Source organism: Athalia rosae, chromosome 2 (assembly GCF_917208135.1).
Source record: "Athalia rosae chromosome 2, iyAthRosa1.1, whole genome shotgun sequence".
NCBI classification, from domain to species: Eukaryota; Metazoa; Arthropoda; class Insecta; order Hymenoptera; family Athaliidae; genus Athalia; species Athalia rosae.
In genome coordinates, this window is record NC_064027.1 from 3,244,520 (window position 1) to 3,272,181 (window position 27,662).

The 27,662-nt window shown below is 48.8% G+C and overlaps 1 protein-coding gene across 3 annotated transcripts in view; it reads right to left on the minus strand.

The window, feature by feature from the left end:
- The window catches only part of LOC105691958 (nucleolar protein 4-like), a 45,310-nt gene that overhangs the window by 14,004 nt on the left and 3,644 nt on the right, over positions 1-27,662 (minus strand). For 2 of the 3 annotated variants that reach the window (XM_012410814.3, XM_012410806.3), the window contains exons 2-3: positions 1,944-1,998; positions 310-531 (exon numbers count right to left, since the gene is read on the minus strand). In XM_012410814.3, coding sequence (XP_012266237.1) covers positions 310-531; positions 1,944-1,998 — 277 coding nt within the window. The remainder of the gene's footprint in view (positions 1-309; positions 532-1,943; positions 1,999-27,662) is intronic. The other variant, XM_012410822.3, reaches the window with a different exon arrangement.

Here is a 27,662-nt window from a genome sequence, read left to right on the forward strand (position 1 = left end):
ATCTGCGGACCCTTAACGATTTCCTCGCCAGAGAAATTATGCGAAATAAAAGTCAAATGAAAAGGGAAGGGGGAAAAATGAAACGATAAACTCATCGAACGGGGGTTGTACGGGGGAGTCGGGCGAACAACGCAGGTGACATTGTGGTTTAGTGAATGAAATGAGAGAGAAGAAACAAAAAAAAAAAAACCAAAGAAAAGCACGATTCACTTTCATTTATTGATTGATTTTATTGATTGATTTTTTTTCTTCTTCTTCTTCTATTAGCGAACAAATTAAAACGATTGCCGGAGAATTAATGCGTGTTACCTGTAAGTGTGGAGTTGTTAATCGTGTTGTTTGCCGTGGATATGACCGATTGGCTGGTGACTGTTGTGGGACAGCCAATTGTCGAGGCAGTCGTTGTTGAAGAATTATTTGGCGAGAGAGCAGCCGTTGCCGCCTGTGCCTGTGCCTGCGCCTGTTGTTGGAGATTATAATTCCACGCGAGCAGCATCAGCTTCAGCTTGTCCGCGTCTTTCATGAGCGCGCCTGCCGAAATTAAAAGTGCCAATTGGTTTTTTTCCTTTTTCCTTTTTTGTTTTTTTTTTTTGTTTTTTTTTTTTTATCATCATCTGTCTTTTTGCTTCCAATGTGTTCACAAAAAGTTTACGATCTAACCCCAATCACAATAATGGGAAGTCCTTGCTCGTACGATCATATATATATATGTTAACACAACTTTATTAGCATGCATAAGTAAGGAGGAAACTTGTGAAAGCACTTCGTTCGTTCGCATGAGAAATTCAAAGGTCATATATTGATTCGGAAAATACTTTATTAAACTGTGCTAAAAATTACGAATAAAGTGAATCGAATCGAATCCGATCGAATTATAGAGAGCGACGTTCGCTTCGAAAATTATCGATGAGGTTTAATCGGGTTTAAATTTTAAATCGCCGATGACTGAACTGTACGGCGCTGTGATGGAATGTGTAGTAAAATTTCGTACGAGTAAAGACTTCCAGTTGGAGATAATTCCGAGCGTTACCAACTTACGGTTAAACTAATTTTACGATTTGTACTTTAAGCTTTTTCGATAATTTTTTTTTTTTTTTTTTTTGGATGCAGGCAAGCTCATTGAAATTCTGCAGGCAGATTTTAATCGTTTGCTGTTTCTCGCGGTTGTCGATCAAAAATATTTAGCCAAAACTATATCTCGACTATTTTTCATCACTTTTTCATCTCGCATCCGCGCGGATTCGATGAAGTTAATTGTTTTGAGATTTTGCAAAATCATTGCGGCACCTGCGAGGTCCGAAATCATTCACCGTATCCAACGACGTAATACGACCTCGTGTCATAACGTGTACTGCAGGACGGGCGTTTAAAAAAGGCGTTGAATTGAATTAAACGGGTCTCTGATTTTTACTAATGAAAATTCATTCGATGAATTGAGCAGCGTTGGATCGTTAATAGAGGATATATGAGTGAATGAATGAAGCTGCGGAGACAATCGATACGGTATTTTATTGTTCGAGTTTTCATGTGTGATGAACGATGATGACCGGTCATGCCGCGTGTGCGAGTGTGTAAAATATAATTGTGAGCAAAGGATTAATATACTGAGGGTGATAAAATGAGTGACAGGTTGCGACCGATGATAATTTCATAGAGTATATAAACCGACCGCAAGTCAGTCAAACGGCGATCGCAGGAATATAAGAATTAAAGAAAAATAATAAAATTAACGACATACGATGTCGAACAACCGCGAGACTGTTCGGAGCTCGAGAGCCGTATGATCGTACATGTTTAAGCGGTTACGCGTTGCGATATACACGTATACATATGTACATATATATATATATATATATGTACCTATGAAAATGCAAAGCCACCTTAAAATATTAATTCTAAGTACCTCACCGCCGGTGGAAAAAGCGACTCAAATATTTACTCACTCGAGTAATGGTCATCCTCGGAGATGTCCGATGGCTCTGGGGTGGAAATATTCTCCTGCAAGCAGAAAAATGAAAATTTCATTAAAAAACTGCGACGAAACATCGATCGAATTTCGTATCGACGAGCTTTGAGGAGGTTGATGATCGAATGACTCGCGAGCGTCCTTTTTACTTCTTAGCGTTCAACCGTCTATCTCCGGTATACTTCGGTGGTGAGTAATGACCGTCGATCGGTAGAGATGAGAACGAGAGGAGAAAAAAAAAAAAAAAAGGGGGGGGGAAAAATGAAATCGACGGGCAAGAAACTGCGATTAACTTCGTTTCTATCAATCGTCGAGGAGTCGGACGGGTAGGTATGTAACGAGTAACGGGTGTCTCGTTCGAACGAATGACTGGAACCAGATGGTTTCATAACGTGAGCGCGTAAGTTGCGGTCTCACGGCGGACGGGCGCAGTTTTGTATCTGTGTCAGGTCTCGTGTTGCAACCCGAGAAGGTCGACTGGTACTCCGATGGGTTTGTGTATAACGTAGGTACGAGGATATACACGTAATAACGTGAACGTTAACGCTCCTACGTGTACACGACGTACGTTACATACACCTAATATTACCGACTCGCTGCACGCCGTGGTCAGTAAATCGATATTACATTATTTCGGCAGAGTTTGAAAAATAGAATTTGATTTTGTAAAAAATATACCTCTCGCTCGCTTAAAATTCGACGTTTTTTCACGGAGGGATGAGAATTCGTCGGTGTTCCGCTTTTATCGTTTTACGTCGTCCCTTACGATAAAGCCGGCGGTGTATTCGCGATCTTGAACAAGCCATCGCAAGCAGTGCGGAGAAAACTCAGAATCTGTTTAATAACCGGTGGAATTTATTGGGTGAATTCCCTACCCAGGGGTATACGTGTACACAGAATGAAATTTAACCAGCTCGGGATGAACGCGACATCCCCCCGTCATCGGCACCGTCGTCGTTGCAGTTGCGAAACCCCCTTCGCTGCGAAATCCGTTATCGAGACCGAGCCCGCGCGTCGTCGCGCCGGTAGAAAATGTTATTCGAAGAATTTTTCATCCTTTTTCATATTTTATTTTTCTTGCAACGCTTGGTTTTTTTTTTTTTCTTTTCTTTTACTCCTCACCCCAGAATTTAATATCACGTGATATATTCTCGGTGTTGTATCAACGCTGCCTCCTATAACAAAGTAATTACGCTAATGGCGCCGTGAGCAAAGTTCTGTAATTAGCCTAATGGAATATTTCGAACCCGACCGAATTGTATCGCGTCTTAAACTTTTTTCGTACACGCGCTTATAGATCTATGAAGCGCCTAATCGTAGGTCAGTGAAAACGACGTGTAGCAACGCTGCGCCGCCAATGACTTTTTACCTGGGCAGCGCGCGTTTCCCCGTTCTACAATTTTTCTTCACCTCTTAATTCCGCTACACGTTACGCCATTCGCCGGCGCACTGATACGCGTACCGTAGGTACGAATGATTTATCGCAGACGCACAAACGTGCACGCGCTCGCATTGTACAGCCAGCACATCGCCCGAAGGAATTATAATTCATATTCACGTACCGCCGCGCGCCAATGCCTAGTGCCGCCGCCGCCGCCGCGCCACAATGCGCTTCTCCTGCACAGCTGCAGGCAGCTCTTTGGACTTTAGGGCGTTGAATGACCAGACTTTACCGACGTCATTATAACATAACGTACGTTCATGTAAACCGTGTGCGCGCGACCTGGTCACCACGATAAGAATTCATGTGCACGGAACGAGCGACGCTCGACGCTCGACTCCGACTCTCACCTACGCAGCGAGGAGAGGCAGCGGCATCAGCAACCCCACGTCCGCCGGAAGGCACATGATAAGCGAGAATCTCTCGGTACACGCGCTCCGTGCGTTCCGTTCCGCGCACCGCTCCGCAGCCCCGGCCCATCATCGCACACCTACAAATCACCGTAACACAATCGGACGCTCTTCATCCTTGGCTTCCTCGATCGCAACAACGTTACGCCCGTTCTTTATCAGTCGTGCGCGCGATAGATATTCGAACGAAAAAAGGAAGCGGCGAAGCGACGGAGGAGTGTCAAATTTCTGGTACGGATCTACGACGTCGGACGGGGGGGAAAAACCTCCCAACCGCGACATCCCGCGAGTCGTCGAGGTGTAACCTGCGCTAATGCTTTGAATAACGATTTTGGAAAAAGAATTCGAAAGAAAGGAGAGAAATAGAGAAGACGTCGGGGTGGTATACAAAAGGGGGAAAAATACATCAGGGAAAAGTCAAGTGAATTAGGAAACGGAATTAAATAGTAGTGTATGTATAGGTGCGGTGGCGGTGGTGCGGCGAGCACGAAGCATCGCTGTACGGGGTTACGGGAGAAAAGAAGGTGGTAAGGGGAGACACCAGGGGGAGAAACGGAGAACATTTGTTTAGTTGGCAGCAATTAAGCCACTTGGCGGCAATTGTTTGTCGCTCAGCAAAGAATTCCGCTCCCACCGTGACGCGCGTTGTACGTACTGGTGCTGAAGCAGGGGGTGGTGCGGCGTTACACGGTCTCCTCTACGCCGCCGAGAGAGAAAAAGTGAGAGAGAGGAAGAGAGAGAGGGAGAAAAAAAGAGATAAACTTTACGAGAGAAAAAGAGCGAGATGAAGACGGAGACGACGAGACAGCTGAGAAAGAGACGGAGAGGACCAGCGCGGACCGACACACAACAATCGAGGCGATAAAGGCGAACGAGTTGTTGGGGTTAAAGTTCAACTCCTCCAGTAGCTGACCGTTCCTCGGCCAATCAGCGCCTGCGGCTACGGCAGGGGACGACGAGAGACGATAAACGAGGATGGGGAAAGTCCCGGGGGCCGTAGCTTCGGTGAAAATAACATATACGAATACCGCGCTCTTTTTTTTCTATTGCACCTCGTAGGTGAACGATAAAAAGCACGAAATTATTTCGTTCGAACAATCTTGGGAAAATCGAGATGGACGCGTACGTCGCGTCGCGTCGCAGCGTCGGGGACGAAGCGGCCTTCGCGTCGCTTATTTGTTAGCTCCGGCTTTGACTGGATTCTTAACGAAGAAATGATTACAGACTCACCGACAAACAAGCGTCCTGCTCGCTGATTGTGGGGGAGAGAAACCTTCACTGACTCATATCACCGCGGGTACGCCTCGCGGACCGTACGACGTAGATACGCTAAAATGTCCGTCGAAGGGAAATTTTCGACGTTATTTTCCGCGAGTTGAATTCATCGACGCGTTCGGTGCAATTTGTTTTTTGTTTTTTTTTCTGTTGCGTCGCTGAAAAACAGTGTACCTGTAACCGTATACCGGTGCAGTGTGGAGTAGAGGTACACGCAAAGGTATTCTCCTCGACAGTGCAGCTCTTCGGAAAATACCAATCGAATATATATTGTTATACTTTTCGAATGATTCACGGTCCGCGTAACCCGTGAATAGCTGATCGGAATTGGGTTAACGGTACTTAAAATGCACCCGTAAAACGTACTCCAACCGGTATATTCCAATGCTCATAACGTGCAACGCGATATTATTCGCGGATAATTGTCATCGATTCGTTGAACAATCCGATCCAAGTTTTCATCTGGAGCAGGCAGAGTCTAAAAGTCAAGTTTACTTTGACCCGACCTTACGGAGCACCAGTAGGTATAGAATAGCGTTTTAACTTTATCTCGCATATTACGAACCGTCAATATTGCCAACTCCTATTTACTGTGTCTCGTTTCATTCCCAGTTTCTTTTCGGGGGTGCATGTTATACGGACGTACCAACGTGTCGCGATAACGGCGTGTACGCATTATCTAATAATAACACCCCAGATGTTGTTGTTTAATTTATACCGATGAAATATTGTCATTATATACCAACTTACGTACGTCAACAAGCGATATACATGTATATATATATATATATGTATATACGACATCTATGGTAGCATTATCATAATGATCGTATCTCTCGACTCCTCGATCGAATCATGACCCCAAACCATATCGTGCCGTAGGTAGAATCTCTCGCCACCGAACACATGGGGTCTTTTTTCATTCTTTTTTTTTTTTTTACCGAGACACAAGGGACCAAGGGCGAGGGTGAGGTATAGCCGAAGGGATGCAGCGGGGCCGAAAGAAGGAGAGGGGATTTTGTAGTATCTGGGAACCCGATTCTCGCTATAGGTGGCTAGGGTCGTACACGTGTGCAACACAAGAAGAGATGAGAAAGAGAGAGAGAAAACAAAAAAAAGGAACGAGAAACGAAGAGAGGAACGAAGAGAGGAACGAAAAAAAAAAAAAAAGGTTCGACGCAACGAAGGGCGATGGAGATGGACGTTGCCGCCTCGAGTCTTCGAGTGCAGGTCACTCTCTCTCCGCTTGTATATCGTGAGTTGTAATCTTAATTTACCCTTCCACCTTTTCTCCTTATTTAGATCTTATATGTACGTAAGTAGATGTATATGTATGTATGTATATACATCGCGGTCCGCGGGCGGCGCCAAATCAAAGCAGCCTCAACGGCAGTCCAAGGGGGCGCCCACACGGGCAACTTCCGGGAAGTCGATGCCCGGCCGACCCCAGCTATGCCGCGAAAGGTCCCTTTATTCTGGGAACACGGGGTACATGAGAACATGTAGGATCCCGCAGAGTATTGTACGCGGGCTCTGGATACGGCGATGGTGGTGTCTGCCGTATCTGGCTACCCGACTACCTTAGTTGACCCCTTCGCAACGAGGGACAATTGGGTGTAACAGTCTCCCATTCGTCCGTCCGCTCGCCCGTATATACACGTCTGGACGTTCGTTCGTTCGTTCGTCCGTCCGGCCAACCGTCCGACGTTCGCTCCGTCCGTGTTTCACTGGATCCTCTCTGCCGTGTGCAACCGACGCGCGGTCCATTATGCCCGTCACGTGTACGATAGTGCGCGTGTGCGCGAGCGAGGCGAGGCGAGGCGAGGCGAGGGCAACGCGAGGTTACTTCGCGTCGCCCGTTCGAGGTGCGGGAAGAGGAGACGAGAGATCGGGGGGTGGTTCGGGGGAGCTACGGAGGAGAACGTTGGGACGAGGACGAGGCTGAGGGGGGTCGTAAGACGCTAGACGTGGCGAACACATGTGGCCCCTCTCTCTCTCTCTCTCTCTCTCTCTCTCTCTCTACGCCGTGCAAGCTCCCACTTTCCTCCTCCTATTCGCCGCTCCCTCGCCGCCTCCCGCGTTCCTCGCACCGTTCCCGGGGTTCCTCCTGTTCCTCGGTACACACGTCGTTGCACCAGGCCAACGAACGGATAAACTCGTTCCTCTCCCCCGGGTTCTATGTATCTCGTTTTCTCGTAGCGAACGCAAAAACCAACTTGGATAAGGCGATCCGAGAGAGCGGGGGCTCCAGCCGAGCCCTGAACACAGCTATGATCGGGCGAAAGAGAGGAAAATAGGTAACCGGTCTCTCTTTCCTCGCGATTAATAAACGAAGAATTATTACGACCCTTTACGAGCATCGGCTTTCTCGTCACCGCGTGTATGTACCGTTGGACGTCCTACGTTCGAGGGTTGGAAAAAGAATCCTCGACAAGCGTGTCGCGGAGGGGGTGACCGAAGCCGAACCCCCCCTTTGCAAAAAGAAAAATAGGATCACAAAAAAACAACCTCTCGTACTTTTTTCTATTGTTTCTTTCTTTTTTTTTTTTCACCTCCGCGGTTCCCCCCTTTGGGGAGAGGGGTCCTTCCCAGAGGGGCGCAGAATGCGGGGGCCCTCGTATACCTCTTCGACTCCTCGTAGAGCCGGACAGAGCGCGCGAGTTCGGTCGCCCTTGGCTATTCCACGAGAATCCGGTCGGCTCGCGGCTCACGGCGTCAGGCAACGACGACGACGAATGAGAATAGGAGACGGGGAATATTATACTCGGCGATGACGTAGACGCACCGCAAGAAGACCGTCATCTTAGATCGAGGTAGGTCTCTCCTACAGATGTGGGTACGTTGTGTGTATATATATATATTGGCGCGAGACTGCCGGAGTAGTCTCTTGATGTTGTACACCACGTACGGAGGAACTGTTAGAGAGACCCGTGGTTTAATCAGAGCGTACCATCTACCCCGACGATCCGATGCCTTTGTTTTCGTGCCGGTACAACGGTAGGTACACATACGGAGGAGGAGTGGTGTCAATCTGCCGGGGCTGTAAAACCGCGTGTTCGTTCCACGTATATACACATGCCGCCGTCGAACACCACCCGAAGTAGGTACGCACATACCGACGTAAGCTACGCGATATACGTATAACTACGTACCTGGCGTCACGTACAATTTTCAAGCGCGGACTAACTGTAAGGTAGATAATGGCCTCTGTGCACAATTTATATATATACTTATATATATATTTGCGTCGAGTTACGTAATGAGATGGGCGAAAGGAATCCTGGAAGGATATCTGTTTGAAATATTTTCATGCTCGAGGCGCGATGGGCAATTTTTATCCCAAGAACGGTGGAAAACTATAGAGTGTACATAAATGTGATGATCGCGTAAGGCGTAGCGAGAAGATACACGTTCGACACGATGTTTCTTGAACACGTTTGCGACAACCAAGACACGACGCCCCTTTCTTTCCCTCACCCTTTTTCTCATCTCTGGCACCCTCGCTGCCGGCGTGTACTTCTCGGTCGCTTTTTGTAGCCGGTCTGTTCCCCTGGGTTTTTTCAATTAAGCCTTTTGTACCGACGTTCGGTCCGCTGCTCCGTTCGGGTCCGCCCCGCGTCCAAAACTGAACCTTTCGCATAGGGGTAGAAGGGTCGTTAAAACACACGTGACGTGTCTCTAACAATTTTCAAACCATTTCTATTCCTATATAAGCGTTGCCCCGCTTCTGCGGGGAGAGAAGAAACGGAACCGGGGGAGGATTTTGACTGCGGGAACTTGACGAGCGACGATTAGCGGGGACACCTCGTGGCGAGAGAAAAATCTCCGGCTGTTGAATCGCCGCAAACTGATACGGTTTCGATCATTTTCATACCGAGCAACATGATAATTTAGCAATGCGAAAGAACAGCGGAGAGAACGAGGATGAGAAAAGAGAACGGAGGGAGGGATCGCAATGAAATCGGATAGAGTAGCTTGGCTGTTCGCCAATCAGCTGATATTGTCCACCCCCTTTCTTCGGTGTACCCCGTTGAGGCGGAGGAGACACTTGTATTATGTATACGTGTAAATAGGGGTGTATACAATCCCGTATGTACTACGCGTTCATATATACCGGTGTTCGCGGGATCGTCGTGACGTTCGTCGTTAGAAAAACGACGGTCGAAGGCTGCACATAGTTTAAGCCGATGCCGATGCATTCTTCGCATTCCTAACCGTTCAATTTGTTTCGCACCCGCTTGAACACACGATGTCTATACTCCCACCGCATCTCCCCGAGGTATTCGACGACTCCCCACCGCCTGTCCTCCTCCGCGACGACCGCTCCCGTTTTCCTCTTCTCGCCTTTTTGGACGAACTCCAATTCCCGACTTTCCATTTCTTCTATTGTACGGATTTTGCTGAAACTCAAGCCATACCGGGGACTACGAACACCGACGGTTTCGAGTACATATATACGTATACTTTCTACAGCTAATAACTCAATTACGCGGCTATAATCTGCATCTTCCCTCGGTTCTTCATTTTTTCTTCATCACCTCCGACCGATCGTTCGAGAATCCACTATCGCCGTAGTCCCTGATGCCGACGAATATGATTCGTAATTGCTTTGGGTGAGATCGGTTCAATTACAGAGCGGAGCGATATACCCGGATTATCAGTATCAGCGAACACGTGGCAACCCGCTAGAGGTTCGCTTTTTTTTCTATGTTGTTATTATTATTTTGTAGATTTTTATTATTTTTCATTTTTACGCGAGCTTATCTGTCGTTCGCGCTTCACCGCCTCGTGAAGAGGCTTCAACTTGCACGTCAGCTGGCAAAACCTCTTCGGAAAATCTCGACGAACGTCGATGCCAACCGTGTGTACCATGGCGTCCCTTTGTTTTTTGTTTTTCTTTCGGAACAAAATTACCCGCATTTATTGTTCTACTCTGGCAACTTTCGTTTTCGAAAAACATCCTAGCATCGTCCTCGGGATCCCGTAGAAAAAATGGCGATCAGATTTGAATACAAGCTTTTACACGCGAGTCCGTTGTATCGCGTATATCGTCGGGAGAGAGACTCGCGGGATTCCGTTACGAGCCGACGGTTGATCGATCCTCCGATTAATGGATTATGAGAGATCGATGGAATCGAGATAGGGTTCCGTTACAGCGAAGCGCGGCGATTATTAGGAAAAGGCGCGCGGGTGACCGCGGATCGTCAGGTGGCGAGTTTCGGTTGCGTAAATACCGTGCGAAACACGTCCACGCTAAGGTTCCACACAACGCGTACATCCCGTGGAATCGTGTTCCACCTCGGCAGTTTTCCTCCGCAACTCCGAGGGCGCTCTAACGGTTCGCCTCTGAAGATTCTTGCCGCAATCGCTGCGGCAGTACTCCTCAGTCCTTCTTCGCCGCGCGCTACCGCGACGCCCCTGGTAACCGGAACACAACTCGGTACGGTTGTCACGCCCCCACCTCCACCCCCCCCCCCCCCCCCTGGAACGTTCCTCTTCTCTTCTCTTCTCTTCTCTTTGGTTCTCTCCGCGCCGTTTCCTCCCCCCCCTCCCCCCCCCCCCGCCCCCCTATCGCAGCCCTTCACCCCGGGAGGGAATCTTTTTTTTTTGTTTTTTTTTCTCTCTCCTTTTTTCGTTTCTCTCGGAGACCGCGACGAGACCGAAGTCGACTCGCACAGTCGCCGGGCCCCGTTCCCTGTGTATGTACGGTACGTACCGCGCCTTCGCCTCTGCGGCGTCTCGTCGTCGTTCTCCTGCCAACGTCACCCACCTCACCCTACCCGTTCCGGCCCCAACTGGCGTCTACTCAACTCACACCCACGCACATACAAAAGCACAGAGAATCTACCGACACACAGACTAACGCCCTCACACATCCACCACACTTACGAATACCGCTCTCTACAGCTAAGGTCGATACACGCGCTACTCCGCTTCGCCTTACTTACGTTCTATAGAGAAGATACGGTATTGAACTAGCGATGGAAACGAGCCGCTCGTGTTCCGAACAAGGAGGGTAGTTCGATCGGCCAGGTGCGCTGCGAGGATTGACGAGGGTACGAGTCGTCCCCGGATAATGGCAAATGTTGGATGGTGATCGGAGTTATTTCCAAGGGCGAAAACATCGAGGTTCGACGGCGGATGAAGAAGCGCGAGAATCGGGGTACGGGAGCTTTTCGATTCCTCGCCCCGAAGTCGCTCCGTTCGTAGCTATCGCTGGGTACAGCTGTACAGGCATACAGCCCACGGCGGCTTTTGTGTAAGAGCAAAACACTGAAGGAGAGTTTAAGGAGTGAGGACCGAGGCGAGCTCCGAGAGAGATCATGAGAGAGAGAGCGAGAGAGCGAGAGAGAGAGAGAAAGAGGGTAGAAGTGGGAGTCAAGAACCCTACAAGGAATTAAGAGCTTATTCCTAACAGGCACCAGGCACCGCGACGTTGATGCTCGACTACGGGGCGCTCTCACTTAGCAACTCGGAGATTCCAATGAGGTAGAAAAAATTAGTTGCGTCAAGTCGCTCGTTACCCTATATAGATGTATACGCGTAACTCCACCTCCGTAGGTGCACACGAATCTACTCGGACGGACCGTACGATCTACGGCGCGTCGAATGTGACGCGAGTCGCGGAAGCTCGATATACCTTCGAATGACCGCGTGTCACCTATAAGTCGAGGTGTATTTCGAAAACGGTAAAAGCTCCCGTTTCGTTAAACGCGTACAGATGTACGCGAAAGCGTCGCGCCATCGGAGCCAAGACAAAAATATACAAGACACTTTGGCCCCTAGCGAGTCAAAGTTGGTACAGAGTATAAATCTCATTACCCAGTCCCGCGTCGCCCCAGCCCTTTGGACACCTAGCGTTCGTTCTACTTGTTTACGAAAATTTCAAACTCCGAGTAGCGACGGAAAGGAACAAGCGCCCGATCGGATCAAAACCGTTGCCCGCGTTCCGAAGACGCTGAGGAATCCAGCCGGTTCCGAGGTAGGGGAAACCGGCGAATCCGGGAAACTTGGAGGTGTACCGTTGTACGCGAACCGGGCCTCCGAGTAAGTGCCGCATAAAGGCAAGATCACGGGCAGTTTGCAGGAGATGATCAGTCTCGCGGAAGCGTAACCGGCGACGAGTTACGAGGAAGGCTTAAACTTTTACTGGTTTCGGAGCGTCAGCGTCTGGGGCTGGGGCCGTCCCCTCACGTTTCCCATCGCTTCTTCCCTCGCCCCGACCCCACCTACTCCGACCTCCGTCGCTACCTTCGTTTTTTACACCCGACGCCCCGCACCGCGTTCGCCGCGGCCATCGGATGGCGAACGTCGCTCGCCGACGAGGTATATACGAGATGAAAAAATAAAAAGGAAAAAGGAAAAATGAAAAAGGAGAGAGAGAGAGAGAGAGAGAGTTGCGGGGAAGGAACGAAAACTACTTCCTCTCGTCGGAGGGGTTGCATCCCCGGATGCAGAAACGAGGGGTGGACCCTCGAAGCGTCGAGGTTAGATTTTTATAGGAGTTTATCTTCCGGAAGCTAAAGAGTTCGGGGAGAATAGAGCGCGAACTGTTTTAGTTCGTGCTCGTAACCGGCTTCTAACCCTCGAAGATTTGTAACGGGGAAAAACGGTTTACGAATCCGCGATATGAATGACGCGGAGCGTTCCAATTTCCCCTCGATATTGCGGGTGATGAAATTGTTTATTTTTTTTCGTTTTGAAGTTTGCTCGTTCGCTCGTTCGTTTTCCGTGAAAATGAATCGACGCACCGACGATGGCGCAGTGTCCATTCAGTCGAGCTTTGCCGAAGGATAAGAAACGGTGCGGGGACAAAGGACGGACAAAGATCTGGGGCTTCGGGCATGTGTCATCGTCCCACACTCGGAAGAACGCTGAGTCGCCCGCAGCCCGCCTTTCGCAAACTCTTGCACAGCTTACACGACCTACGTGAGAGCGGGACGTACGCCTACTCGATCTGGTTCTTGGCTTCGCCGGTTTTCTCGCGACTACGACTACGACGTTGCCGGGCCAAGGGCCGAAGTAACACACTTGGGAAGAAGGGGACCGAGAAATAGGGGAAAATATAGAGTAGGGAGAGAATATATAATATACGTGCGCGCGGGAGATGCGAGCTGCGGAGGTCGATGGGGAAAGAGATGTGTATATATACGAGGGGAGATGAAGATAACCCGATGATCCCGAAGCGCGTGTGATCATTCCGAATATATATATATATATATATATATCAACGCAGGGAATATACCGTCGGGGCAAAAACTCAATGAACTTCTATCGATTCGTTCGTCATTTGATTTCAATTCGAATATCCATCCCTCTGCTCTACGAATGTTATGATACGATAATTTGGAAGAGGGGCAAACATTACCACCCACTCGTAAAACAAATCCAACCGCCGTTCAATTTTACATGGCGACCGCCGCGCACGGTAAAGCCATCGGGGCAGGTGGTCGCGATCGACGCCGACTTCCATTGAGTATGGACTGAGAGAATTAACGAGATTCTATCGCCGATGGGCGGGGGATGGGGGGGAGAGGGTGGGGGGCTAGAAACGTGGGCGGGGGTGGCAGGAAATTTAACTAATTTGAGATTTAATTTAACAAGCAATTGAACGATTTGGACGAGCGCCAAGCGCTGCGCTAAGGAGAGGTCGCGATGACGAGAGAGAAAGAAGTCGAGAAAGAGACGACGACGACGACGGCGACGGCGACGTGGAAACGAACGAAACGGGAGAGGAAAAGGTGCGTTGGACTCGAACAAAGGAATATAATTAGAAGCGTTTACAGTGGGGAACGTTGGAAAGGAAAGAAAAAAAAAGAAAGATACCCTCTGACAAACGAGAGAGGGTCGCTCCTATCCTGACCTGTCGAGTATCGGGAGGGGAACGGGAACCGAGTCATCGGCGTTGAGTCCGTGCGTCGACAAAAGCTTGAATATGAAGAAGTCGGGCGTCCGACGTCGTCGGGCTACGAGAGTCAGATAAATTCAAAAGCCCGACGTCGCACCTTGGCACAGGTTTTCAAAGAAACGCCGCGCCGTACCGACTCTCGTCATCGTCATCAACTGAGAGAAATTACGCCGCAGAAACACACGTGCGATAGGTACGAAAAACACAACGACCGAAGCGAGCGCCGATCTTCTCTGGCTCCGCGATGCTCGAAATCTCGATTCAGGATACCACCACCTATTTGCGGATGAGCTGGGAAAACCGTGCGGTCATCGGGTTACCGTGTTCCCCGTTATAGACTAGATATGTTGACATTGTCGCCCGACTTTTTTTCCCCCTCGACGCCGAGAAAAATAATACGACCGAGTGCGTTACGTCCACCGTTTCACGGGCAGACTTGTAACCCCGTCCACCGAGGGTTGCGGCCCAAATTTCTCTCTCTATCTCCGTTTCGTCTCACCCCCCCCCCCACCTTTTCGTTTCGATTCTCTACTCGCCCTACCCCTGCTACGGACGTCGGCGAAGAACTGATGTTTGCTCATATGGCTTCGTCAATATTACTTTACGGATAAAACGCTGTGGGGTGGGCGATATACACAGAGAGGAATAGATTTATTATATTCCCGATGAATATCATTAACTCTCGCGCCTGACCCACATACATGTAAACTTGAAGACATGTTGGCGGTCGCAAAGCGGTGGTAATTATCATCAGATGTACCGCGTCGAGTCGTACGGGAGCGTAGTTAACGCTCGGGTAAATGTCAGGTAACGCAATTAGTACAGGTATACCCGAGTGTACCTGAGTCTCATTGACGAGCGGCGACCTTACCGTTCGCGTGTATTCGGCCTATCTACGTAACGAGATATTCGATCGAACGGGTACAACGCGATGAATTCTTAGATCCGAGAAACTCTTCGAGATCCTCGCACAGATATGAGAAATCGCCGGTATAACTCGCGACTCGGTTTCCGCGCGAGCTAGGAGCTGCGCTTGTCTCAGTGCTTCTACGTGTCAAACATTCTTCACAGCCATGTCCTACCCCACTGCGGTATATACCCGTTACGCGTGTGCGCGCGCGCACATATATATCGCACGTATATATGTGTACGGTATATGGGTGAAAATTGCGGAGGGTGCCCGAGGGCAAGGCAAAGACTGAAGGAACTCCGTGCAGTCCCATCCCGAAGGGGAGAAGAAATGCAGGTCAAAATGAACGAAACTCCGTTATTACGGAGAAAATAAAGCTCGGTGTGGACGAATGCGGACGGCGGTACCGCGATATTCTGCTTCTTTGTTGTTGTTTTTTTTTCTCTCTTCTCCCACATTTCCCGTTCCCCCCCGCGAAATCGAACGAGAATTATTTTTCATTCATCGTCATTTAGCGTCAACTCGACGGTCGTAAGAACTATTCAATAATTTTTTGTCGCGTCGATAACGTTGGTACATAACGTATGTATATACGATATTTTCGGCTGCTGGCGTCGGATTAGATAAAAACTTGGGGGTTTTCGGTGTAATGACGCATAGGTTTCAGGTCGACGTGACGAAATGTTGACCGGAATAATCGCTCGCTCTTCGTGTGGGTCTCACAACGGTGTGTACGTTGCGTTTATATCGCGTCGCCGTTGCGACGCCTTATATCGATCCTATTTACCGGAAACTGTACCGTGGGGACGCCTAGGATAGAAAAGCCTACGGGGGTCCGGGCGACCCTTTCTGCGGAGACGTACGAAGGGCGGCCCGAAAACCCGGAACACCTCGCCGCCGTAGACCCTCGGGTGAAAAAATATGCTCGGACTGGTTTTTCGCCGTGAGCGAGCGTGTAGCTCGTCTCACGTCGGAGCGGAACGATCGCGAGAGTTTCCCCATCTACTAGATGTATTCCACATCCACGTGGACGGACGCGGTATCAGAGATTACGCCCCAGGGTCTGCGGAGTGTGGGAATTTCGTTGTAAATCGTCGTCGTCGTCGAGAGAAATCGAGAATTTTTCGACGACGACGAGTGGTGTACAAAATGAATAATTGGATAGCGAAGATGCGAATAATCGATTTATTCGCCGGTCGTCGAATGCAGCGACGAAAAGAAGAAACGCCGACTGTGTGTGTGCGCGCGCGTGAACCTCGGTATTCGAAGATCGGCGAATATACGTGTCGAAGTCAACCCCCACCTCCTCCTCTCGGGTGGCGATGCCTTTACGATAACGAACCAATTTCGTTAGGCGGTAATTCGCTGCGGCGTCGTGGCGCAAATGATAGGGGAGAAAAAAGAGAAGAGCTGGGAATGGGGGAGCGGGAACGGCAATGGAAATGGGAATAGAAATTGGAGGGAGAGGGGGGAACGATGCCTTCGAAAACCGCCAACTTGATCGCAAAAGATAACTGCGCGGTATATAATCCGCGGTATCTCTGTAACGTCTGTAAAAGACGGATTATTCGAGTTATCGTGGTAAAACAATTAGCGATTGCGATGATCAATCGACTCGTTTACGGGGTTCGGGAGGTATATCAGCCGTTGCAGTTCACGGCGGCGTGACGGATGAATTCGGCGTACCCCGTTATATACTTTCACGGGGACAAGTACCTCCCGCGTCTTCTCAACGACTCGGTCGCCCGAATTCGTGCACGCGCTTTACGCGTCACCCGGTAGTTTTCTTCCCGGGGACAAACGACGGACGTGCGATGTCTTCAATTATTGCCTATTGTTAACGTCGGTGTTTCCAACGCTTCTTCCGCGAACGAAAATGAAAGCAAAAAAAATTCACACGTATACGTATACTTGTACACAAATATATGTACGGCTAAAAACAAGCCAACCGCATCAGCGGTGTCACCGTTCGCGGTCAGAGATCCGAGCTCGCCGGTTTTTACGACCGACGATACATGCAAACCACCGTCGACTCTCGTACAACGGAATGAAGCTTTACACGTCCCTTTAATTTAACGCCGGACCCTCCCCCTCCCTCTCTCTCTCTTCCCCTTACACTCGCGTCGTTAACGCGTGGATTATTTTTACGCATCGTTTAAATTAACATGGAGAAAACGAGCGACGCGTGTGTCTTTTTTTTCCTGGACCACGTGAAACAGGACTCCGTGCGTTGGATGTATAGTTACGTGCTGCAGGATCTCTCGTACCTATACCTAATAGCGATTACTGTTAGGAAACTTGGCAGTGGGTATAGCCGGCTACCATACGGGAGTCGTGTGTAGTCGCATCGTGAGGATTGCGTGAAAATTAGTTTTTCCTTTTGCGCGTAGACCGCGAGCCGCGATAGAAAGTCCGGCGACCGGTCGCTCGGTCGGACGGTATCCTTGCAACGCGAAGTGGGACGAAAGGAGGACCGCCGATCGGATCGTACCTCTGCATACCCGCGGCGTCGAAGGCCTCGACGACGCCGCGGCGTCCGCTCGAACGATCGCGGTACGGCGGCGGCGGCGGCGGCGGCGTTGGTTCGCGCGGTGAAACGCGGCCTTCTCTTACGCCGGGGGGGAAAAATTAATCCTCCCGAAGATGACGTTCCCACGACAATTACACGTCAATCCTCCGCCTCCCACTCGATCCCTGGTTACGTACGTCCGAGAAGGAACTTCGATTTCGCCTCAAACGCCCGCGTGTGGAATTCCACCTGAAATTTCTTCGCTGTTGTTGATTACCTATCGGACAACGCCAGTTTTTTGTCCCTCTGAATGGACCAAACACATCGGTGGAAAAAAGGGATCGCCGAGGTCTCTTAAGGATCGCACGCTCTCCATTCTTTCGAACTCGCCTAGGTATGGGAGCTAAATACTTTCCGGGTTGATACGTCGGGGGGGGAGGCGGGGGTACGAGAGGAGTGGAGTATAGCTTCGGTCAAAGTTATGCAACAATTTGTAGTTCCATTAAGCCGACCAGTAGCTCGCGTCGTAGAAGCATCTCGCGCGCCTTGGACGAGCGCCACTAAGATTTCAATTAACGGTAATTATTTTGCCACCGTACCCGCTTCGCACTTGGACTTGTCTGGCATCTACCAAGAAGTTGGTGTACGAGGACGCGCGTCTACGTAAGAGGAAGGTGGAGTTTGAGGTAGAGACGAAGGTGGAGGTGGAGGGAGGGGTACGACTCGGTGGCAAAGAGCACGGAGGGAAGGAGGGGAGGGAACCGAGAGAAATCTCGTTGCCAGGAACTTTTCGGAAGAGCCATTTGGTCGCTCCTCGCGCTGCCGCACCCTTTCCCCTTTTTTCCTCGCTCCGCTCGTTCCACTCGTTCCTCCCGTTCTCCTCTCCACCACCGCCACCACCCCCCTACCCCCCTACCCCTCCCCCCCGACGGTTTCGCCTTCTCCGGGAGCGATGGTTCCACGGAGAGCGCGGACTTAATACCCGCTCGAGGATTCTTAAGAATTGGCAGGAAATTTCAAGTTTTTGCAGAACGAGCCGGGGCGAGTAGTAAGTACCTACGTGCGGTTGCCAAATCCTAGATTATACCTACCTACACTGCTTGCTTGCTTGCTTGCTTTCGCAGCCGTCTCACTTTACGCCCACTACTTTATAAAGGATCTAAAAGTAAGACACGCGATCGTAACCGCAAATCCTTCTTTTCTTTAATTAGAATCACGACCGGAGTTCGTTTTCTATTTTGCTTTTTTACTTTACCCCACCCATGAAACGTTCGACTCACGTTATGCACCGGAGCGGCGAACTATTACCCCCCGCAGAATCGTCCGACGATCTTCGCGATTTTCGCAAGTTATTTAACCAGGTATATACATACATATATGTACACGGATCTACGAACACACCCATGCACACCCGCGATGTATAATGGTGATTGTGCGTGCGGAGTACCGTACCGGTAGAGATGCGCATCATTCACCCGTAGCCGCTCCCATAAGGACCAGATACGTACGTATACCTGCCCGTGTTTACGTCGTGTACATCCGTGTCTCGCTTATATGTACCAGGTGTACACGTATACAGGTACGTGGCAAACGATATATCACGCGCGCCCCTGCGGTACCACCGAAGCGGGGTAAGGATTGTCAGCTGTGTGATATTCGCGAGAGCGGGCGGGTGTCGTTGGGATATGAAGACGACGTTCGTATATAAGCACGCCGAAGTTGCACGCACGCGGGCGTGTGCGTGGTACACGTCCTACGTGAATACGTCATAGCTGCGCGTGTGTGGTGTATACCGAGTGAAGTGCAGCGGCATTGTTCTCCTCGCACACAGTCGGGTGGACGGCTCGGCATACGTGAAATAAGTCCTCGTGGTTTATTAGCGATTCCAGTCTCGCTGCTAAATTGTGACGAGTATTACGGGAGCGCAGGCTACGCAATGAGCGCAGTATGGAGTGATCGGTGATCGGTGATCGGATGGCTGCGTGCGCTGGGAAATTATGTTTGTTTCAATTATATATTTCAGCGAATTTTCGGCGACGCGGTTCATTCCGAATGCAGCGACAACGGTCGACTCTTGATTCCGCCCGATGCGGTATAGATAAAAATAATGGATAATCGAACTTGAAAACGATCGCTCGTCACAGCTCTAGACTACATTTGTTTCCGCGTTCGCGGCGCCGAAGGTTTGAATTTCAAATTAAACCCCCCCCCCCCCTCGCGGACCGACTCGGCTTCGTAGCGCGAGATCTACACGGGAGGTCAAATGTTATTAAAATTTTAAATCAGCCCGATGACACGTGGTGCCGTGAAGTTTTGCTCGCGGTAAAAAGGTGAGGGTCACCGTAAACTACGGGCAATCGACGGCGGACGACACACGCTAACGGACAGTTTGCATTCGACGTACAGCGAACGAAGGTATAACGTACGGTGGATGCACCTTCGCATTATTCGCGATTCCTGTAATTTCCAAGGGACAGCAATCTCGCCATTTTGGCCGCTGAATTTTTGAAAAAAAAAAAAAAAAAAAAGCCGGTGGAAAGGTCAATGGCAGCGCTACAAATGAGGTTGAATTATTTGGAAACGACTCGATCGAACCCGGCCTTCGTGGATTTATGTGCGCCGGTTGTAGCCGAAGGAGTACTTGTTGCATTAACGACAATGGCGGACCTATTAAGCATCGATTCTCGTGAAACTACGCGGGCATTGTTTCCCCGCTGTATACACCTCTACATATAGACGAACGGTCGTTTTACGCCGAGTATACGTGTATTATAATATAGCACAAAACACGAAGGTGGATCGGGGGGAAAAACACGTACAGTTGACGGGCGATGTGTGTGTTGTTACACGTACGAAAGCACGTTTCGCACACACAACTACGCGTATTCGTCTTATATTCTGTTTTCCGTAAACATATAGAAAATCGCGATTCATTCATTTCAACGGTTTCATTCATAACTTCGCTTCTGAATATGCATGCCGTACACTACCGTACCCGCACATACGTACATATGTCAGGTACATGAATCCTATATACCCGTATGCAATTCGGCGATCGTCCGTATAACGGATATTATACCCATCGCATGATTGGCGAGCGCTAGCTCAACCCGCCGCGTATCGAACTTGAAGTTTAGTTCGCAAAACTTTTCAACGCTCCGCGTCGCGCCGGTGTGTCGATTCGCAGCGGTTTTAAAAATTGCTGCTTTATTTTTTTTATTCTTTTTTCTTTCTTCTTTTTTTTGTAAATGCGAGTCTGCTATTTATTACAATTTATAATATCTGCCCGCAAACGCAACTCTTGCGGTTTTCTGTGCGTACAGCGTCTGCGGGATAACACGTGCAATGCCGTACGGATCGCACGTTCTACATATTTTCGCTTCAGACTGACTCGGCTTTGACCGATCTATATTTGTTCAGGTGGACACTAAGCGGTAGAATACTATCAATTTATCGTTCAACTTTATTGTACTTTATAGCCATGTGTCAGGTACATGTGTACGGAATATATATATGTATAGACCTATATTTTAATCGGTGAGGTCAACGCGTCTGTACATTGTAACTATAATATTTAGAAAAAAGCGAGAATATCCTCTACTTTTAGTTACAGTGTTCGAAATATCCACTGATGTAGGTAAACCCTAATCATATCTCGCGGATTTTCGACGATTTAATTCAATTTCAAAAAAAAAAAGGAAATTGAACTTGACACGACAAAATTTACACCTGAGAAGTTCGAATAAAATGTTCGACGTCTGTTCGAATTGAATTGAACGCGTAATTCAACGATTCGTCCGTAGAAGCGGCAAAAGGTATCTACAGAACCCGGCGGATACGCGAGCACCGGAAGTGGTCTCCTGTGCCGCGAGTGACCGCTGGCAATTATAAGAACCCACACACGTTCGGCCTATCAAAGTCAAAGTGTAGTTGTTGTTGGTTATCCACCTCCTTTAGCCTTTTACACGCCACGCCAGGGCGACGCGGATACCGGAGCTCTTTTTTCAGAAATTATTACTCAATTTTTAGTCCCGACCGCGGTCACAGGCTACCTTGATAGCGGAGCGATATCGCCTACCAGACGACGAATGCCAACGCCTTTTTTTTCACTCGATTATTATACCCACGTATTTCGAGACCCTCGTACGGGGACTCGGTTGTTCCCATACCTCTTCTAAAAATGAATTTCTATTTTTGTACCCTTGTCTTTTTACTGTTTCTGTTCGTTTTCACCTTACCTCCGTCGAACTCCGTTCGAGATTGAAATCCTCGAATACGTCGAAAAAGGAGAGGAAAAAAAAAAAATCTTTCGAGTAACGGAGTGACCGCTGATCGTTGTACGAATGGTCCGTATATATTCGACAGCGGTCTTTAACTTAATTTTAAAAAAAAACGGACTCCGTCCGACAAGCTGCCCGTTTCACCGAGCTAACGCGACGTCCGAAACTTGTACATCTCCGGCGGTGTTGACCACTATCCGAATAAATCATAATATTCGCTGCAGTGGTTACACGTTGCCCGTTCTTCGGCTGCACTCGTGCGGGCAAACTTTACCGTTATGATATGTACGGTAAGGTGCAAAATGTCCGTGCGGGTACGTGTACACGCGATATATTTTCGTATTTCGCGTCGGTATATAGATTTTGAAACTATACCCGGGGTTGACGGGGCTATTTCGAGTGTACCGTGCACAGTCCTGCCGGACTGGCAACACCCGTCAATAATCCGCTGAATAAACTATCGTCAGTCCGCCCGACCGCCCAACCGCTCGCTCTCGCCCACCCGAGGTCCACTCGACCGCCACGTACAGATACAGATATACGTGTACGTCATACGTTCAACCAGTCGCCAGACAGGGGCACCGGGCGTAACTAGCGATGAAGAGGAACGACAATGTCAACTACGTAACTCGAATTCCACTCGAACAAGGAACAACTTCGTTTTTTCCAATCTTTGGAGAATTTTTCCACCCCTGTTTCTTATTCGCCGTGCGGATTTTAGGGAGAAATTTCCTTTTTTTTCTCTCTCGAAGAGCGTCGTCGATCGCGTGGCGAATTTTCTCCAACGAGTTGATTTTTCTTTCTCCTTTGAAATTTTTCGTCGCACCGGTGACGGTGTAAAACTTTTGAAAAAAAAAAAAAAAAAATGTGTTTGATCGAAGGATCGAAGCCGTCGCTATCAGAGAACGCGTCCACACTAACAGCTCGATGTATTATTGACACCGCAAGCTCCAGCGTATAGAGCTGCCTGCCACTGTCATTCCGATGTGTGTATATATATATATGCGTCCTATACGAAATCGCGCCTATATACCCCGTGTCGAGCGAGAAATTTATCGAATTTCGGCGCTGTCAAAATTTCGGCGAACCCGAAACGCCGGAATGGAAAACTAAAAAAATAATTTACCGATACCGTTATCAACGGGGCCGATTCAGATATTAACGAACCATCGAAAAAAGGAAACACGTTCGTCATTTCTATACGTTGCGCGCACATAATTAATTAGCTGCTCTTGTCATGTAATTATTTAAACGATAATAGCTGCTGTACCGTTCTACTACCTGCACCGCTGTCGCTCTCGGTGCGCGAGGGCGAAAAAGAAAGAAAAAAAAAAAAAAACGAGTTAATTGAATCTCTGACGGTGAACGTACAGTGGTCCGAATACCCCTTTTTTTTATGGTCAATCATTTCAACGACCATCCGCGTTCATTTTTTTACTCTCTGGATTATTCGATCCAAAAAATTTGCAAATCATCATTTCATCTGTAAAACTTTTGGGGGAGAGCTACCTCTCGCGATATCGTGTAGAATGTCATGCATTAAGGAGGTTCAGAATCAGCGCGATCGGTGGAACTTCCACGTACGTATTTTTAGACTGATTTAATTACCACATCTAGACACGTTCCGCCGTCTCTTCTTATATCTAATTCACGTGTAGCTGTCGACTTTTTTCCATAGCGTTATTATAACTGAAGTTGATTCATCTCGATTAGACTAGCGAGAGGGATCGGAAGATAAAGATGCGGCGAGAAATAGCGTTAGTGGGGAAAAGAGAAAGAGTAACTACGGAGGAAGTCGGTTACCCTAGGTCCGGGACTCCAACGTCACCGAGTGAAATTATTTCATTATAACGTCTAATTGAGTATTCTATGAAGGTGAACCAGGTGAATCTGTCACATTACGGCTATTTAATAATGTCTACTCCGATCGTGGGCTGGATCTGATTTTCTGAAAGGAAGCACACATTTTTTTTCACGCAGAGCGATCCAATTCACCAGGTGGTCCGATAATTTCAATTTTTTCCCACATAGGTATACATGCATGGATCACATCTGTTAGACTTATACTATACCAATAGCGAGGGGATATATGCAGTGCCCTCCTTGTTGGCGAATGTTAAACTCCCACGAAATACGAACAAGATTGATGGAAGCTAGTCAACAAAATTTGGGTTGGGTTTCCGAACACCTTCGCGAGACTTTTGGCGACGTCATCGTCGTTTTGCACCGATCGAAGTCGCCGGTTCGATTTCGGTAAAGAAAAAACAAAAAACAAACTTCTCCTTTTTTTCCGTTCTAACGTCGCGTGTATGATCGATCTAAATGAGTAACGAAAAGAGAAAGAATAACCGAAACTTTTCGGTGTGGCTGGTCAGAGTCTCAAGTTTTCCAGACTTTCCGCACTCTGTTTTAATGTCCTATTATTTTTCGTTCGTTTTTACCTCCATCGGGTGTTTTTTTTTTTTTTTCTTTTCATCGGATCTCTCACCGAGCTTATCTGCTATCGCCGTTATATTCTTCGAGAAAAATATCTGCCGGCAAGTGTAATTCACGCTACACGTAAGAAGAAGCCGTTAAATACGCGTGCGACGAAAATTTGAAACACATACAACGTTTCGAAAACTGCAGACCGATATACATAAGTATAGGTACAGCGTACCTGACACGACGCGGTGACTGACGCCTGAATTTTTCGCTTTCGTTTCGTTGGCCGAGTTTCAACGTGTTTATTATATCTTTCGATCTTTGTACGGTATATACGTATAATGTGGTATACGTGAGTATCGCCACTTCGCAGGTAGTGTAATAAATAAAATAAGCGCGTATCTCTATAGGTATAAGATTGTAAGTTGTGAACTTCGAACGTTGACTCATTTATTTTGTGACCACTACTTCTGACGTCTGTAAAATATTTTCGGGGGTCTCGTCGGTCGTCGTCCCTTATTTTTTTTTTTTTCCGTTTTCTTACTCACCCGGTGCGTTTTTCGTATTACTCGAATAACGATCTCAATTATATCTCGCCCGTAGATAATAATTGAAAGAAGTAAAATAGATAAAAATAAACTTTCGTGTCTGCAAACGAATCAAATGAGACTAATAACGAGTGTAATTTTAGCGATCGGAGACACGAGACGGGGAGATGAGAAAGAAAATGGGCTTATTGCCGAGTGTTTTCGACGCGCACCCGCATATCTCGGTTGAATGGTGAAAAAGCTCGAGTCTACCTTTGGAGCCCCGTAACGTAACGCAACCAACCCACCCATATTCGAACGTTACGCACGACGATGGCGGTTTTAGGTGCGTCGGGAGTTGCGTGACACGCCAAAGCTCACAATGGTTGAGCACATGCGAATACACGCAGCATACATCAACATAAATCGGAACGGCGGAACGTACGCCGTATTCACGCGACGACCGAGGGGACTCCGCATGCCGCTGTATGGAGAGGATAAAATGAAGAAAAAAAAAAAAAAAAAAAAAAAAAACGAATCGAGAGAAAAAAAAAAAAGAAATAACGAAAAAAAAGAAAGAAACAGATACACAAGCCTCGCGCCTGCTGTGTACCTTGACACGGATGTCTCCCTGAATCACCGGCACCATAGTCCGTCCGTTCGTCCGACCGACCGACCGCCCGTTCCTCTGTCCGTCCGACAGTACCGTCCATTCGTCCGTTCGTCCGTCCGTCCGTCCGTCTATTCATCCGTCCTAGTGACGATGCCAGATAGGCGCACATACGCCTCCTCCTCGGTGTCCGAGCTTCTGCGGTACGCACACGAGTCCAACACGCGGCCCTCGCCTGCCTGCCTGACTGCCTGACTGCCTGCTTGCCTGACTGCCTGACTGCCTGGCTAGATACAGTCGGTAGATAAATCTAATACGCCAGATGAGGGTAGACCTCGGTAGCCATTCCGTGTGCGATGCGTTGAAATTTTCACGATTCGTTTGACCTCGCTGCGGTGCGGTGCGCGTCGAAAAAAAGCTGATAGGTAAAGGTGCAAAGTACACGTGTATCGGTACGCAACGTCGACGTTAAGGGAGAGCGAGATAATCGCTTTTTTGGAGGTTGCATGCTGCGAAATAGCGAGGCGCACCGGTAAACCAGTAGATACGCGTGAATAAAATTCTGCCCCTGCAGAGATATCAATTTGTCGAGTCGACGTCGTGTATATATATATATATGTAACGGTTGAAATCTTATCGCTCAGATTCGCCGATAACGTGTACATCGCTATCGGAGGAAAGTTTGAATTTAGAAAATAGCTGCACCACTTGTTACAACGCGGTATAATAAACTTGCATCGCGCACGCGGCGATGCAGCCGCGTAGGTATACAGTTCGACGAAAAACTTTTAAGCGAACAATCAGTGCGCGGTGATTCGATAGCGTGTACGTGAAACGATATTTGCCGGTGGAATCGCGAAAAATTGTTTGCGTGTGTTTTTTTTTTCTCTTTTTTTTTTTCGTGTTTGTTCACGGTAAACTGCGTAATCACGTATGCAGGTATATCTACCTGAAACAAGAGCTGCAGGTGCATTAACGGCAGGGCGCGAGCGGCGCAGAGATACAAGGTTGGCAACGTTCGCGGCAGGCTGGTCATCCAGCTCATACGACCGGCCATTATAGCCAGTTTCAGACACAGGCGTACCTGGCCTTATGGGAAATCCATACTAGGCCTTAGTTTAGTGGGAATATGGCCGGGGGGTTCCCGCACCCCGTCACCCTCTACGCTGTCCTCCCCTTCGCCGCTCCCCGTACTCCCCCACCCCCGTTGCCATTTCCATTCCCATTTCCCTTCCCCCCCCCCCTCCCCCCCGTCCGCGTAATACGACGGGCACTATACCTATACGGAGCGAACAGCCTTCGTCCCTCCACCCTCCACCCTTCTCTCTCCCTCTCCCTTTTCCACCCAACTAACTCCCTTTCCGAGCCCTTTCCACAGCCCGCCACACACTCGTGACAAAGCCACCCCCGTTGCGTCACCCTCTTTCACCACGACCTCGTTTCGGAGAGACGCGATAACTTGAGTAATTTCGAATCGATCTAAGCTCAACTTTACCCCTCGAAGATCACATTATAATAGACTTGATAGAAATGCCGTTGTTATAACACGACCGCCGAGCCGTTCGTCGGACGACTTTGGATCTTACCAAATATTAGCGACTCCTCGAAGGTGATTCGCGATCATCCCTGATCTCGCGAATGACAAAAGAAATAATGGCGAGAGAAGAAAGAACAACGGTGGTTTGAAAGATTCGACAAGAGCGCTACGGTGTGTATGTGTTGTACGGGTGACATGTGACACCCGATAGAGTAGCTGGAAAACTGCAAGAGTATAGCTAGCTATCCATTTATTCACTTTACGCAAACGTAAAAAGTTTAAATCTACCACCAGACGCGAGTGCGCGCGCTGTTGGGAACGAGACGTAACGTATACATATATATAACTCGCATTATACGTATAGGTGGAGGGAGAGGACGGGGTACGAGCGGAGCGCGAGGGGGAGAGGGGGGGGGAGGGAGGGAGGGAGGGAGGGAGGGATGGTGATGCTGTGGGAAAGAGATGAATGCGGGAAAAATATAACCTGTTGGACGGCAACGAGGCGACGGAGTTTCGCGTGAGCGAGTGCGAGGGAAAAGGTGCCCGCGTACGGAGCGACGAACGAGCGAGGGAGATGAAACGGTCGGGGAAGAGAAAGAGACGAAAGCAGCGACGAACGAGGGCAGAGGGACGGACCGACGAACGGACCGCGTATAAGCGCTAACCCAGACCTGCCTCAACTTCGGCTCAACTTTCGCGGTTCGAATCAGATTAGATCGATTTGAATCCGACGTGAGTGGCGTTAGCGGTACCGAAGAGCGCGCCCGCGCGCGCTATCGGCTTAATTTAATCCTCGTAAAAATGTAATTAACGGTATCGACGTAACCGCGTTTATACGTTCATCGTTTCACCGACGCCCGACGCC